This window comes from Drosophila teissieri, chromosome X (assembly GCF_016746235.2).
Source record: "Drosophila teissieri strain GT53w chromosome X, Prin_Dtei_1.1, whole genome shotgun sequence".
Taxonomy (NCBI): domain Eukaryota; kingdom Metazoa; phylum Arthropoda; class Insecta; order Diptera; family Drosophilidae; genus Drosophila; species Drosophila teissieri.
The window spans coordinates 21,923,379-21,937,800 of NC_053034.1; the positions used below are offsets into that span (position 1 = coordinate 21,923,379).

Genomic DNA, 14,422 nt, shown 5'->3' on the forward strand with positions numbered 1-14,422 from the left:
TTATTTTGAGGGGAAATCGATGAGATCTAGCGACGATTATAATGACGCCCACTTTCCGGGTTGACTGCTGCTTAAATTATTCATAAAACATATCCATTTTGAGGCTAAATATTAATTAAATGAAAACTATTATTGGACACAATTGCATTACGTACACGCGCCGTGTCTGCGTATATTTCCTATTATAATTATAATTATTTGTCAGTTTTATGATTTTTCATTGTTGCTATACCGAAAATGGCAATTAATTGATAGCTTAGCCCAAAACACCGAAAATAACGAAATTAAATTCTACGGATGCCGGCGAACTTGTTAGTGCTCTTTGTTATTATTATCAAAAAAACATTATTTGGCTTATTCAGAAAAGAGAAGACTTCGGGGAAAATAAAAACAACTGATTTATTGAGCATGTGAAACAAGTTTACTAGTCAGCATTCCAATGTTTATCTATATGAACAGGGTATGCTTTGTTACGGCGTACATTTATATTCATATCATTGGTATTGTATTGTTAATTTAGTCAAAAACGTGCATCGCTGTGAAGGAATATTCCGGAAGGAATATAACTTTTCTTTTTTGCAGCTGTTTCATCTGAGCCATTTATGTGAGCCAGATATAAAACTTAATATGTTGAATTAGGAAAACAAAAGTTAATGTTATTTTTATTAAAGATTAAGCTCAAAAAATAGTAATGGTTTTGATATACCCGTTACTCGTAGAGCAAACGAAACTGTTTCCGTCCGCATAAAGCATTATATATACTTGGCCAGGATCAATCGATCTGGCCATGTCCGTCTGTCCGTCCGTATGAACGTCCACTAGCTGAGTAACGGTTATCTGATAGTCGGGGAACTCGAATAAAGCGTTCTTTCTTGGTTTTTCTGCTTTTATCCAAGCCTCACAGCTCATTAAAATTCAAAAAAGGCCTTTGGGAAGAGGAATTGGTTTGGGAAATAGTCTTGAGCAAATTTGCGTAAATAATTAGATTTAGATGCTTTTATTATGCGTAAACTCACTTCGCTATTATTTTCTTTTCCATGCAGATTGCAGATGAATGATTTGTTCGATGCAATTCATAAGCAAGTACAGTTGCCTCCAGTTGGCTGTGAGCAAGTGCAAATAATGTACACATACATAATTCGTATGTATGTATATACTCAGGCGCAGATAATCGGGGCAGTTGGAAGTAGGACACAGGCGATGGGGGCCCTCTAGCCTCATCCCCGAATTATTGTAGGCTGTCGAAGTCGGAGCCACATGGCGACTAAAGAGCTCTGGAAATATTTGTAGTATTGGGCTGGGCCTAAAAAACCGCACCTGCTTTGCAACCGTTTGAACTTTTGCTGAATGTTGCAGTTGAATGGGATATTCGGTATTTGTTTTTCGCATAAATGTTTCGCTTTTATTCCAGAACTGCACTCGTTTTTATTTCTGTGCGATTTTTGATAACAATTAACAATGAGAGAGTAACTTTAAAAGGGACCACTTAAATTTGCACAAACAAAAGCAGCTTTTATGCTCCAATAAAAAACATGGAAATATTTTGCTAAAATATTTGAGGGTTGGTGTTTGGTCAATTTATGGTTATTTATGTGTATATTTATCCAACAACAGCAGCGGCCACAATGCGGCGTAAAAAGCAACAAAATTGGCAGTTAATTTAAATGGAATGTGTAAAATAAACAATAACAAAGCAATGCCAGAATTAAATCAAATGAAAATATTGTGCTGAAAAACTAGCAAAAATAATACGCCAGTGGAAAGTGTAGGCAGAAATATTTTCATATAATTATTATGGCTAATTAATATTTATTAACCGGTCCATGCCCACATCCATGTCCATAAACCTGGCCCATTCCCCGGCAGGAGGCCAGAAGTCATGGCTAATGATGCGACCTCTTCTAAGCGGCTTAATGCCCCTCTCCTCCTCAGCTTTACTTCAGCTCGGGCAGTGGGGATTCTTGAACTCTTGAATTCCTGAATGGAACAATTCAACTCTGTGGGGGAGCTACTTAAAAGTTGAGCAAAACGAAACTACTTGCAGCCAATTGCCCCCGAAAGCGGGAATTGTGCATCCTTCGTCGGGGGAAGCGGAACAAATACATCTGCGAACTGTCTCTTTGATTGCATAATCTCCTTAAAAGGATTCAGCATTTAAAAAAAAAAAGGGATTTCACCATACCCCCAGTAGCTGTTCATCCTCTTCGTGTTAGCTGGTTAATAGTGAAAATAACTTCTTGCTGTCCAGTTAAACACTATGTATTTAATAAGACTCTACAGACAATATGCTTTATGCAACGTCTCAAAAAGCCAACAACTGGTATATATGTACATATGTACGGCTTTTATGACATTTTGGTCTAGAAATACTTTTCCAGACGATAAAGTTCAACAAATACGAGTGCCATTCGACCTTTGCAACCGTTTGCAGGGGAAAAAGGCGAAAAATAATAATAATAAATTTATTGCACTTTTATTTAAAAGTCATAAGGCCAATTACATGGAAATCGTTTTTTGTTCTTTGCCTTAATTAAGAAATTGCCAATGCGGAAAATAATAATTAAAAGTAAGCCGAGCACCGTAACGTTCAAAAGGATACATTTTCCACTCACCCCCCCTCGGTCCCGCTTTGGAGAAATTAAATGTGGCCGAGAAAATAAATAAAATTGAAGTACAAAAACGGGGAAAAACCTGGTGAAGAGCTGGAAAAATCTTTATTTTATGCACATCATGCAATTATTTTTCGTTTTCTTGTTTCATTTTTCTGTGATTTTTTTTTTTTATTTTCCGTCGATGTTTTCCTTGGCATTGTTGTTGCTTTGTGATTTTTTTTTCTCTCTGGCCATAATTTATTTAAAATTTATGCGAATGCTTAAAGCGAGAAGGGTAAATATCGAACGGTTTGCAAATTTAATTCAATTTGTATACAAAACCATTTTAAGTCAATATGAAATATGAAAAGTGTGTTCTGCTTCTTTTGGCAATTGTGTATAAAATGTAATGGTTATTCTACATTACAATAATTATAAGCAATTACCATTTTCTATGGTCCTATTCTACATACATTTTCAATTCATCACCACCGTTTTTGAAAAGAATGAATTATTTAAATGCTGTAGCAAGAAAATAGAGTCATACAAATAGATGGTAATTAGTTTTTTTACTAGTTTTCATCTCTGTTGTTTAGACCATGGCGACATTAAGAAATTTAACATATTATATTTTTAAGAAATTAGTTTTTCAAAAAGTGCCTAGCTCTATCTTTGGGTAGATTTCAATTTGTAAAAAAGCAGTTTCGTGGAGTTTTGTTCTGTGTTTGCAATAAAGTCGATGAAAGGTGGATGGTTAAAAAAAGTGCTTGGATTTCCTTTAACGGGGTTCATTATTTCTTCCCTGAAAGTGGAGCTTTAATCCAGTTTTCGTTTCGCTGACACAGTTCCATTCAGTTGTTTATGTGCAGATTCACTTAACACATTTTACATTCAGCCTCGCTCCGTCTCTTTCGCGCCGTTCCAGCGGCTGTCCCTTTCTTTTGCAACTGTTTTTATATTTTATTTGGTGAAACGCTTTCAATTGTTATTTGTTGTTGTTTATCCGTTGGTATTTCCAAGTAATTTTTCACGCATTTCTGTGGCTGCTTTGCGCCTCATTTTTCACGCCTGTCCGTGTGCCTGTGTCCATTCCCTGTGTGTGTGTGTCTGTGTGTGTGTGTTAAGCAGCTTAAATGTTTTTGTCACTTCCTTTTGCAACATTTGCCATTTTTTTCGCGCTGTGTGCGTGTGTTTCAGTTGCTGCTTTCCCGAATTTACAACACTTAAATTGTAAATAATGCCGATTTGGTTAGCTCAGCGCGAAAGAGACGTCAACAGGGTCGTGCGAAAGAGACGGCGAGTGGAAAGCCTCGGTGCTCACTTTTCGAGTGTGTAATGGCCAAAGCCACTTGCCTTTGTCAACAAATTTGCGTTTAAATGGCTCATGTGCCCGATGCCCTCCATCCCTCCATCCCTCCATCCTTCCCCCTTTTAACCGCAACCGAATCCACGCCCTGCCATCCCACCCATTCGTTTTAATGTATTTTTAAATTATGTTTATTTCGTTTCTTGAGTGAGCGGCCCAAAAAAATTTAATGAAATACAATCTTTACTTCCTTCGCAAGAGAAGGAGATTGACAGATAACTTAAATGAAAAATGCGCGTCTTACCCCAGAGTGATAAATTCCTTTTCTCCCAATTGGCTTTTCCTTTAGGATAATGAGATTTGGCCTTTTCACTTTTTTCACAGCGTTTTTAAAGCTTATTAAATTGTTCGGCAAATATGGCATATTGCAGTTTTAAACTTATCGGAGTGGTGTTTTAAAAACCGCTTCGGCTTAATGGGAGATGAACTGTGAAGCCAAGCCCAAAATGAAAAGCAATATTTCATCCATTTAACAAATGCGCGTCTCATAGAGGGCGTTATAAATAAAATCATAAAATCATTTTCTATATTAAAACACTTTTATTATGTTGTAAACATTTCTTTGTAAAGGATTTCGCAATAGCAGGAAAAACGCTGCACAAAAGTGCGGTAATATATATTTTTCCACTTGTGCAATGGTGTGCTGATAAAATGAAAGTACTTTTTGTTTTTTAGATAAGCTTTTTGGCAGATTTTTCATCACACACCAAAAGCAATTATGCAACGCGCTTGGCGCTTGGCAACGGCCAACAAATGAAGGAAAAAAAGTAAAATCAATGTCACAATCAAGTTGCATAAATAAAGCTCAGCATCTGCTCGGAGCTTCCAAAAAGTGGAAAAAATTAAATCGATTGGCATTTCCATTCCAATTCCGTTGTTTTTACGGCTTATTTCATAAAGTTTACATCGGCGTTTACATAATGCAAGCAATATACACCGTATTTCGAAACAAGTTTTTCACCGACCGCCGAGCACCGAAGAAAGTGAAATCGAAAGAAGAAACTTAACGAATGATCGGCGATGCTGTAATGCCAAAATGAATGGACTGGTCTATAGAAAAAATATTCATTTAAGAGTGCGAGGCAGAAATGAAAGCAAAAGTTGACCGTGAAATCAGTGCGGAAAAGACTCGTCAGGATCTGCATATTCATGAAGTTCATCTCGCAGATATTTCCGATATGCGAGCTACACCGCGAAAAACGCTTCTTAAACCTAAATAGCCAATTTGTATTTGGCATTTATCGAAGTGTGTGATTTGTGTATGGCTAACTCAAAATGAAAATTAAGAGCCAATCCAACGGAAATTCCATTCATGGCCATCTATCTTCGAACGTTCCATAAGATGTTCATTTAAGTTGGTCCTCAGACCTCCAGCACTAGGGGTGTTTTTTCTGACTGTGTATGTAAATGTATGCCGATGGCTGGCTTACTTGCTGAATTGCTAATTAGCATGAGCGACTAGCCAAGCGAGAGCTGCAAAGTTGCCGCTAATCAAGTTGGAGGTCAGTTCGACAGTTGTCGTCTGTCAGTTGGCAGACTTTTTATTACGCAACTGGGAAGAGTGGAGTCGTTCGGAGTCCCAAACTGGATGCCCAGCCAACCAGCCAACCAGCCAGCCAGCCAGCCAACCAGTTTCCCGACAGGACAGCTGACCTTGCGAGCCGACAGGGTGAAAACCAGTTGGAAAACCGCTGGCGGTGTTACCTAATTCGTACAGGAAGCGAAGCTCCCAAGCGATGCAGGCAGTTATTCATTTTTTCATTTAAAGCACTAAACTCGAAGTCGCCGATTTCTTTCACTCGCAGCACGAAGCACAGTAACAAAAATTGCAAAAAAAAACGAGAAACAGAAACAGAAACATATATACATCTATACATGTTCGTACTTATATATGGCGAATGCGGAAATTGTACAAATTCCTGGTGGATTGGTCGACGTGGAGCCCCAGACTTACCATTAGCACCAGCTATAACTAGCAGCACGGCCACCAGACACTGCCGCAACATCTTGATTCCGCTACGTGTACGGATCGAAGTATATATATTCCGATTCCGGAACGAGACTTGAGGAGAGTGCTCGAGAGAGAGAGGGAGATCGGGGCGGGCGAGTAAAAGCGAGACGTCCGCAACGCGCAAATGCAAACCGCCAACTGATCGAGACGCCTGCCGAGAAATTGCAAGAAGCCAACGCGCCGCCACTCTCGACCAACTCCGAACCGCGGCCCAAAGCCACTCGATCGATCGTGGCCAACTGCTCAGCGACTCAGTGGCTCAATGGCTCACTGGCTCAAAGCTGGTGGGAGGAAAAAGGTTCGAGAAAAGACAGGCCATACGGCATGGTAGTCAGACCTGCAACTATTGCTGGAGTCTTGAAAAGAATCAAGTAAACATAAATGCCAGAGTACGGGTTCGATTTGGGAATTGGGAAGATTATCCATCATTTTACATATATGTAGAAATAAGCCAAAAGGTTTGAGGAGCAACTCGTCGAGCTAGTATGATGATGAAAAGTATGTATTCCTCAAGGGGTCAGAAAGGCCTCCTGCAACGAGCTATGAAAGTAATGTCACATGGGAATTGGGGAGTTATTGGAAATGCTTAATACTAAAATGACCTACTTTGCGTGATCCTATACAGCAATCACTGAGTTTGCAGTGATGTACGATTGCAAAAACTTGTGCACAGGAGCCATAGAAGAGCAGGGAAAGACTGAAGTATATTAACACAAATGCTTCTCGGCTAAATGCCGATCTAGGTTCCGCATCGCTGCCAACAACCAGCCCCGATGTCTGATGGGTGCGGGCCCCTGGGCGATGGATCGTATGCTCCATTGCTCTGCAAACAATCTCAATCTCAGTATCAGTCTCAGTCGCAGTCTCAATCTCGGTCCCAATTCACTTTCGTTTGAACTGGTTGGTGGTGTGGTGGATGATTCGACTCGACTCACTTTTGCTCGGTTCGAGTCGAGTCGAGTGGAATCGAGTGACTTCGAAAACGAAACCAAGCCGGTTTTGGGAAGCGGCCAAGTCTGCGCATGCGTGCGCATTTCAATGAGCCGCGGGCGAGACAATGTGCCTGTCGATATGTGAATGTGTGACTGTGGCGGAGACTGGGACCGATTTCGAATTATGCATATTGGCCATCCATCCCATTATGCTGGCCATCCATATGCATGGCAGCCAATCGAGCAATCAAGCAATCAAGCCATCTGCCCAATCAGCCGCCGCAGGAAACAAGTTCTTGGTCTTTTCAATTGTCGGCCACGTTTGCATACTAATCAAATGCTAATCGCAAATTACTGTTATCAGATAACATATAATACATATATACCCGTATATGTGTGAACCCCTCCGCGGAAGATAATAAAATCCAAGTCACATCGGCGGGGGTGAGTGAATCAAATATATACCCACAGCGCTGGCTTTATTGCATCATTAAATTTCGAGAACCGTACACGGAAAAAATATTGTGCATATATCTAAAACCTTTCAATTAAACATTCCGGATTTTACTTCTAATTGCATATTTATATTATATATATATAATATATTTCAGAAAGCCCGATAAAGAAAGCCCGATAGTTATTTTCCATATCAATTTTTAATTAAGAAAATGGAATTTATGTTTTGCTTATTTTTAAGTTGCTTATCACCTTATAAAATATTGTATTAAATCATGTGCCCAGCCCTTTTTTTAATTAGTTCAAGTTTTTAAAAATCAAACGACTATTTTTTATGTCTGAAAGTTCGATGGGATAAAAGTTAATAATAAGTTATAAATGGTAAATGAATAGAAAACAGCTCAAAAGTTCCGTTCTAGTAAGTACCTAGCTCAGTTTTAGATACCAGAAAAAAAAGATTACTTTAAAAAGAGTATACCATGTAAACTATGAGGCTCCTTTGCGGAAAAACAACAGATAAACATTGGTATAATCTGCCGTTCAAGAATATACATATATATTGAATACAATGTCCTTGACCGCGTTGTAACCCACGGCCTAAATAATACAGCCCTCAGCAAGGATATTTCCATCAGACTTACACCAAACATATTAGATATAATCTAATGTAAGTTCAAATTGCAATGGTTGTATTACTAAGCAAAAGAAAATCGATAATTAACTGACTGAACGTATTGTTATACAATGTATTTGTATCCGTTTTATATCACGTAGCACCTTTCTGGTGATGTGACGTTCAGTTTCCGATTTTCAAATATAAAAGCAGGGATTTAACTCTGGCCATATCATTGAATTCTTTTTCTCTGTAAATTACTTTGTTGGCTTCATTGTGTCTGAGTGCACAAGAGAAGGGCATTTGGCTCGATTCGATTCTAGATTCCTGATAATATTTCAAAAAGCAGCTGAGAAAGAAACGAGTTAACCGAATACTAATTTGGTTTCTGTTCCGTGAAGAAACACAAGAATGACAAAACAAAATGTTGGGCAATTGAAAATGATCTACTACTATTATATACTACTATACTATATATACTATGCACAATAATAATGTTATATACAACTGCATATATACTTTACTATACTTCTATAACAAAATATAACAATTAGTTGAACAACCTTGAAATACTAATTGGGGAAAAAGAATTCTTGGAAACAGTCAGCAAACTGGTCAAATAAAAATAGAAAATAAATTAGAAAGATATAAAATTATTCCCCTATTATTACTATTTCTATAAGTATACAGAGTTTAAATTAATTAGGCAACCTTTAAATATATATTGCGCGAAAAGAATTTATGGGAACAATCAGCAAACTGGTCATTGATATCTGTATGTATACCGTTGCATATCAAACGAACTTTCAATTTCAGTTGAAATGTCAATAGAACTTGAATAAATTTCCGTTTTTTGTTTGCTATTTCGCGGTATTTCAGTCGATTTGAGTTCGCCTCTGTTTGCTTTGTTTGATACACGGATGAAAATCTTAATTAAAACACAGATTATGCATCTAAAAACAGTGGCTTTCTTTTGTGGATTATGCTGGAAATGTAAACTCCACAGCAACTTTGTGAGAATTGCCTTCTTTAAGTTGAATGTGTTAAAATCAATTTATTGAAGGCATTTTGAAGAGGGAAAGTATTCAAATTCGTTGTTCTGTCGGGCAAATAATCAAGATACCATGTAAATATGTTAACTAGTTATAGTTTCTCCGAATACTAAATGAATACACTCATGGATGTTTTTGAACTCGTTGAATTTCCATTTCGTTTTCGGCAGAATAAAGTGAATTTTTCGTTGACTCCCAAAAACTACATTCCTAAGAGTGGGACAGGAAAGAATGGGATTTCACGCCAGCATGCATACACTTACTGTGACAGAAAGTTCTGTTGTTTGCTTTTTTATGAATATTTAGTCACACATTCAAGCCCTTGTTGACAGTGCGTTTCATGCACACAAGTCCAGCACTTTCGTTATACAACTATTTAATTTCCCTGACAGTATAAAGCCTTAGAACGAAGAAGTACAGCATACATTACTGGAAGTCTAAGATAGAATTACTTTCGGAGCGACGTGCTGTGTCTTACACTTTTGTCTGGCACTGTATATGCGTGTGGGCTGCGAACAATTTTTGGCCATTTAAACCAATAAATATGTAAATTTTTCATAAATTTAATTAAATTCACTCACAAAGAGCTGCGTCGCCTCTAACTGCAGCGAAAGTTGAGCCCGCCCCCTTCTTTTTCCACCCGTTGCCGGGCCAAAATAGTGGCAGCAGAAAGGAGAAGAAATGGAAAAGTATTTTTTGCAGAGATCCATGGCTGAGTAGTTCCGCTGAATGCCAGGGAATAAAAGTTGGCAAATGTATGCAAATATCTATCGCAGGCGCTGAGTTGAGCGGATCCCGCTTTTTGAGTTCCGAGTCTGCAGGTGCCATATGCTTGACGGACGGATGAGCAGGCGCAGGCGCAGGGGAGTGAGGGGCGGGGCTGGGCGGAGCACTGGGAGAAAATATGTCGCCCAGAGTTGGTAACTGATTATATACCAGCAGGATTGAAGTACAAAAGCATTTATTATGGTCTTATATTTACGCAACTAAGAGTCTGGTTATCGAAGGCTAGTTGTCAAAGGCAAAGGGAGTTCACAAATAAATTTTCATGAAATCTCTTGCCCATTACTTTTCAGCGAATGGAGATTCGAGTTTTAACATTAGCTTTTATAAAAGCTGCAAGTATATGCATCTACAAATGCCTATTACTCCAAAACACAGCACTAATGCGCAATTCAAAATATTTATTTCCGTGTATTGCGGAGTCTGGGGCAAAGTTTCGAAAGTTTTTTCGGGGGCCTTGACGATGCCGATGATAAATGAGAATTGTCAGAGAATTTAACGATTTCGACAAACAAAGAAGATGGCAGAGAAGCGGATGAACTTTCATAGTTTTGTTTATGCCAGCGGACAACAAAAGGCGATGAAAATGCAAGTGAGCGGACATGGAAATTAAAATCAACAGACAGAAATCGGAGGCTTCCGCAGAAAATGGCTGGAGGTCACGCAACTGTGGATTTCTGTTTTGGACCTAACACTTGTTTAATTTTCCACCGAATTGGGCCTTTTGTTCGCCCAAATAACCAACAGAATATACTGCCTTAGAATGTATTTGGCACACGGATAGAAACTGGCAAGACTAATAATAAAATGAAGAACATTTGAATATTTTCCAAATATTTTTTGGACGGCTTGTGGGCGTTAGAGTGGGCGTGGCATCATCAGTAAACAAACTTGTCTATGTCTCTGGAGTATGCACGCCCAATCTCAACATTCTAGCAATTACAGTTCCCGAGATTCATGCGGACGGACAGACGGACATTGCCAGACTAGGCTAGTGATCCTGATCAAGAATATATGTACTTTACAGAGTCGGAACCACTTTCTTCTTCTTCCTGTTACGTACTTTTCAGCCAATCTAATATACCCTTTTACTCTACCTGTAACGGGTATAATTGCTTGGGACTCGAAATGATTTTAATCTGTTAAAAACACAACGAGTTTTAATACCGTTTAAATTATTTGCATATAACTCTACGTATCTCAAAATTTCTCAAAAAGTCCTGCAAGTCAAATTGCATTTTAGATTCAGTACACCATCATATCCGACCATAAAGTTTTAAGTTCAAGGATTGAGATTCAAGGATTAAGTTCCGAGAATGCTTTTTACTGCCAAATTACAGCCAATTAATTATAAAACTCCGCAAATGATGAAAGAAGAGGCACTATGGTCTTTAAATTAGCGGTAGAAACGAAGGTGGCATTAAGACATACTGTAATTTGGAAAACCAATACTGCGGCATCAAAGAAAAATGAATATAGACCGCGCATATTGAAAATGTGGGAGTGCCAGTGGATTATTAATTTGACACCGAAACTCAAAATTACATGATCAAAAGGCTTAAAGCTTACAACTATAAAAGATTCTATGCTAGGAAGGTTTGAAGAGATGCTTGCATTTGAACGACAACTCTTAGACACACAAATATGATAAACTGTACAGAGTACGCCCTTTACTACAGATTTTTACAGAAAGTCCTTGAAAGCTACCCAGGAAGAACATTTAAGTGTTGATGAACAAATAATTGCATTTAAAGGTACATCTTTCGTAATTTCATAACTAATTTAGTTTTACAGGACGATTTCTTATCGAACTGAGTTTCTTTCTCGTAATAAGCAGCTACGCTTGCTCGAAGGACTCTGGATATTTTAGTTTTAAATCGAACTTCAAGACCTAGAAGAGGCGAGGTAAATATAAAAAGTTTTGATCAAAACATACGTAAACACAGCTAAGATCCTTAAGCACTCTGCGCTTAAGCTCGTCCCATTTCGGAACTATTGCATGCTCATTCTTGGAGTATATTTCCTTAAATATAATGGATTTCGAAATAAATTTCATTTAGAATATTAAGTTACATTTGGCACCGCATTGAAGTTGGACTCCGATACAAATATTTGCTATGGAAAGTTGCAAAATATGGTTGTATGGTATAACTTACCCATTCCGGAGCTTGAGCATGGCAAGTCTCGGCCAAACTTTTACGAAATCCGCAGCATTGATTACTTAAACCTTTTAGCGAACATGCAGGGTTTGTTTCTGTTTCGCACTTCCACTAGCTGAGTGAAGGGTATCTGATAGTCGGGGATCTCGACTACAGCATTCTCTCTTGTTAATGTTGTTAATCAGTGGCACACATTTCGACAAATTAAGTAAGGAAATCGTGCATAGAGATATTTGTTACTTGCGGTTCAAATGCTGGGGCCGATGTCTAGAGTTCTAATGATTCCAGAACACTAATTAAAAGCAATTAAAATAATGTCACGGGACAAGCTGGCAGTGCAACCCTACTCGATCTTATAAAACACTTTATTATTTCAAAGTCTTTTAATCAACCTCTTCATCCCCTCTACACATATCGATGCCTCGGTATGACCTATGCTAGAAGTAAATTTGCTCAAATTGGCAGATTATTTTTTGCCCAAAACTTGTTAATTTATATTTAAATGTGTTGTACATGTACATGTCACTCAAAAGATAACAATATAGCTCTGAATACCTGTTCGATTTTCGACGCAACTAAAGCCTTCATACTCGTATCCTGCAACCAATGGTTCGCTCAGCTATACAATATAAGCACCATCATGATTTGTGGAAAATGTCGAAAAATAAAATGCAAACTAATTTCCCCAAATCAATTGCACTGATTCTGTTTAGGTAATTGAAAAGTGAAAACAGAAAGCAGAAAAAAGAATAAACGAGGGCGTAACAAAAATTACAAAAAATCCTTTGTGAGTGATTGGAGTGCATCGTGATTAGCCATGGGCACGTTGGAAAATTGGTTGAAATGGTACGAAAACGGGGAAATGGGGAAATGGAATTGCATTTTGCGGGCCAGAGGGGCGTGGGTGGCAAAGCTAGGCAAACAAATTCGAGTTTATTGCGAATTAGAATAAAGCGAGCTCCGCACGCCATACAAATCGAAATCAAATTGAAGCGTCGCTTTCACTCCCATCCACCATCTACCCGTCTCATTCGCCATTGAGGAGCAGAACTAAATTACGATTTTGCAGTGAAATGCCGTTTCCCGGCGAAATTCGAGGGCCGGCAAACACCACCAGGTCAGCCTGCAAATCAGGCACATTAATTATGATGAATTGGGGAGGAACTACGGAAAAAGGGCTCGGGGTGGCCGAGGAGGAGGCCTGACTGCCGGACGAAGCGTCGACGGAGGCTGGACACGTTCATGTGGATGTACCCTACTGGCAGATGTTGCATCTTTTGTTGATGTCGTGGAGGCGAGTAAAGCTTGAGAGCAGAGACATAATATTTAATATGTGATTTTGCGAACATATTTATATTAATATTTGATCATGAGTTACTAATTGATTTCAGAAGCACAGCAAACTATTTTACTAAGACAGCAAACAAAATAAAATTTAAAGAGGATCAACACTTTACCACGAAATTGCAAAAAAAGCAAAGGAAAATACCTTTGTCATTAGTTTTATCAATGCATAATTCCGTCGTGTTGAATTTCATTCATTTTTAAATTGTAGGGTGTACAAAGTTCGAGTTCAAACGTCAAATTGTCCACTGTGTTTTGTAATGCAAAAATGAAATTGAATTGGAAATATTTGCACGAAATTCCCGCTCTCATTTTCAATTGACGCGACCGATAATGCTGGGCGATTGTTTCGTCACTAGTTCGCCCACGCCCCCTTTTCCGTGGCGGGGGCGGGGCAGCGGTTCTGGGCGATTCTGGTCGATTCTGGGCGACTCTTTCCGGGCGGCACTACCAGTTGCAAATTGGACCTGAGCTCCTGTTTTCCTGCAGCTCTCCACTCAATTACAGGTCCTTTGTGTGCTCACCACGTGACACCAGTTCCTGGTCCTGCTCCTGGTCCTGGTCCTGGTCCTGGTCCCGCTCCTACTCCGACTTCGACTTGAACTCGGCCCCGTTCACCACCTGCGTTACTACGGCTGCGATGGCGCCGTAGGCGAAACCGAAACCAGTCCCGTAACCAAATCATCCGTCAGGAGAGCCGTGCCCATGCGAGTGTCTGTTTGTTATTTGTTTGCTTCTGGTCAGTTGTTGTGCGTGCCGCCCACAGCCCGCCCACAGATAACCACCCACCGGCCAACACCCACCTCCTTTTGGGGGGAACGCGAGGTGCCGGGCAAGTGGCAACAATAACAGCAGCGGCCACAGCGGAATGCTTCCTCGGTGATGGACACCCGCAGAGCGGAGAGTAGATTAAAGGTAAGCAAGCGCCTACACTGGGCAACAATGTTGATGCTGAGAGGAGCAGAAATCATGTCAGTGTCCAAGTAGGGTTGTTAGGATTGAATAACTTGTTGTATTCTCTATTGATATACCAATCACGGAAATCGTCTCTTAACATGATTAAAATATGTCTTTACATTTTGTGTTTAGCATTGGGAATTGCCTTCCAAGCGGTA

At 39.3% G+C, this 14,422-nt stretch overlaps 1 protein-coding gene across 1 annotated transcript in view; it reads right to left on the reverse strand.

Moving 5' to 3' along the window:
* Nucleotides 1-6,207, reverse strand: part of LOC122624137 (chitin deacetylase 1) — a 40,884-nt gene extending 34,677 nt beyond the window's left edge. Inside the window, exon 1 of the mRNA XM_043803579.1 lies at nt 5,912-6,207. Coding sequence (XP_043659514.1) covers nt 5,912-5,963 — 52 coding nt within the window. The 5' untranslated portion in view covers nt 5,964-6,207. The remainder of the gene's footprint in view (nt 1-5,911) is intronic.
* Nucleotides 6,208-14,422: the final 8,215 nt, after the last annotated feature.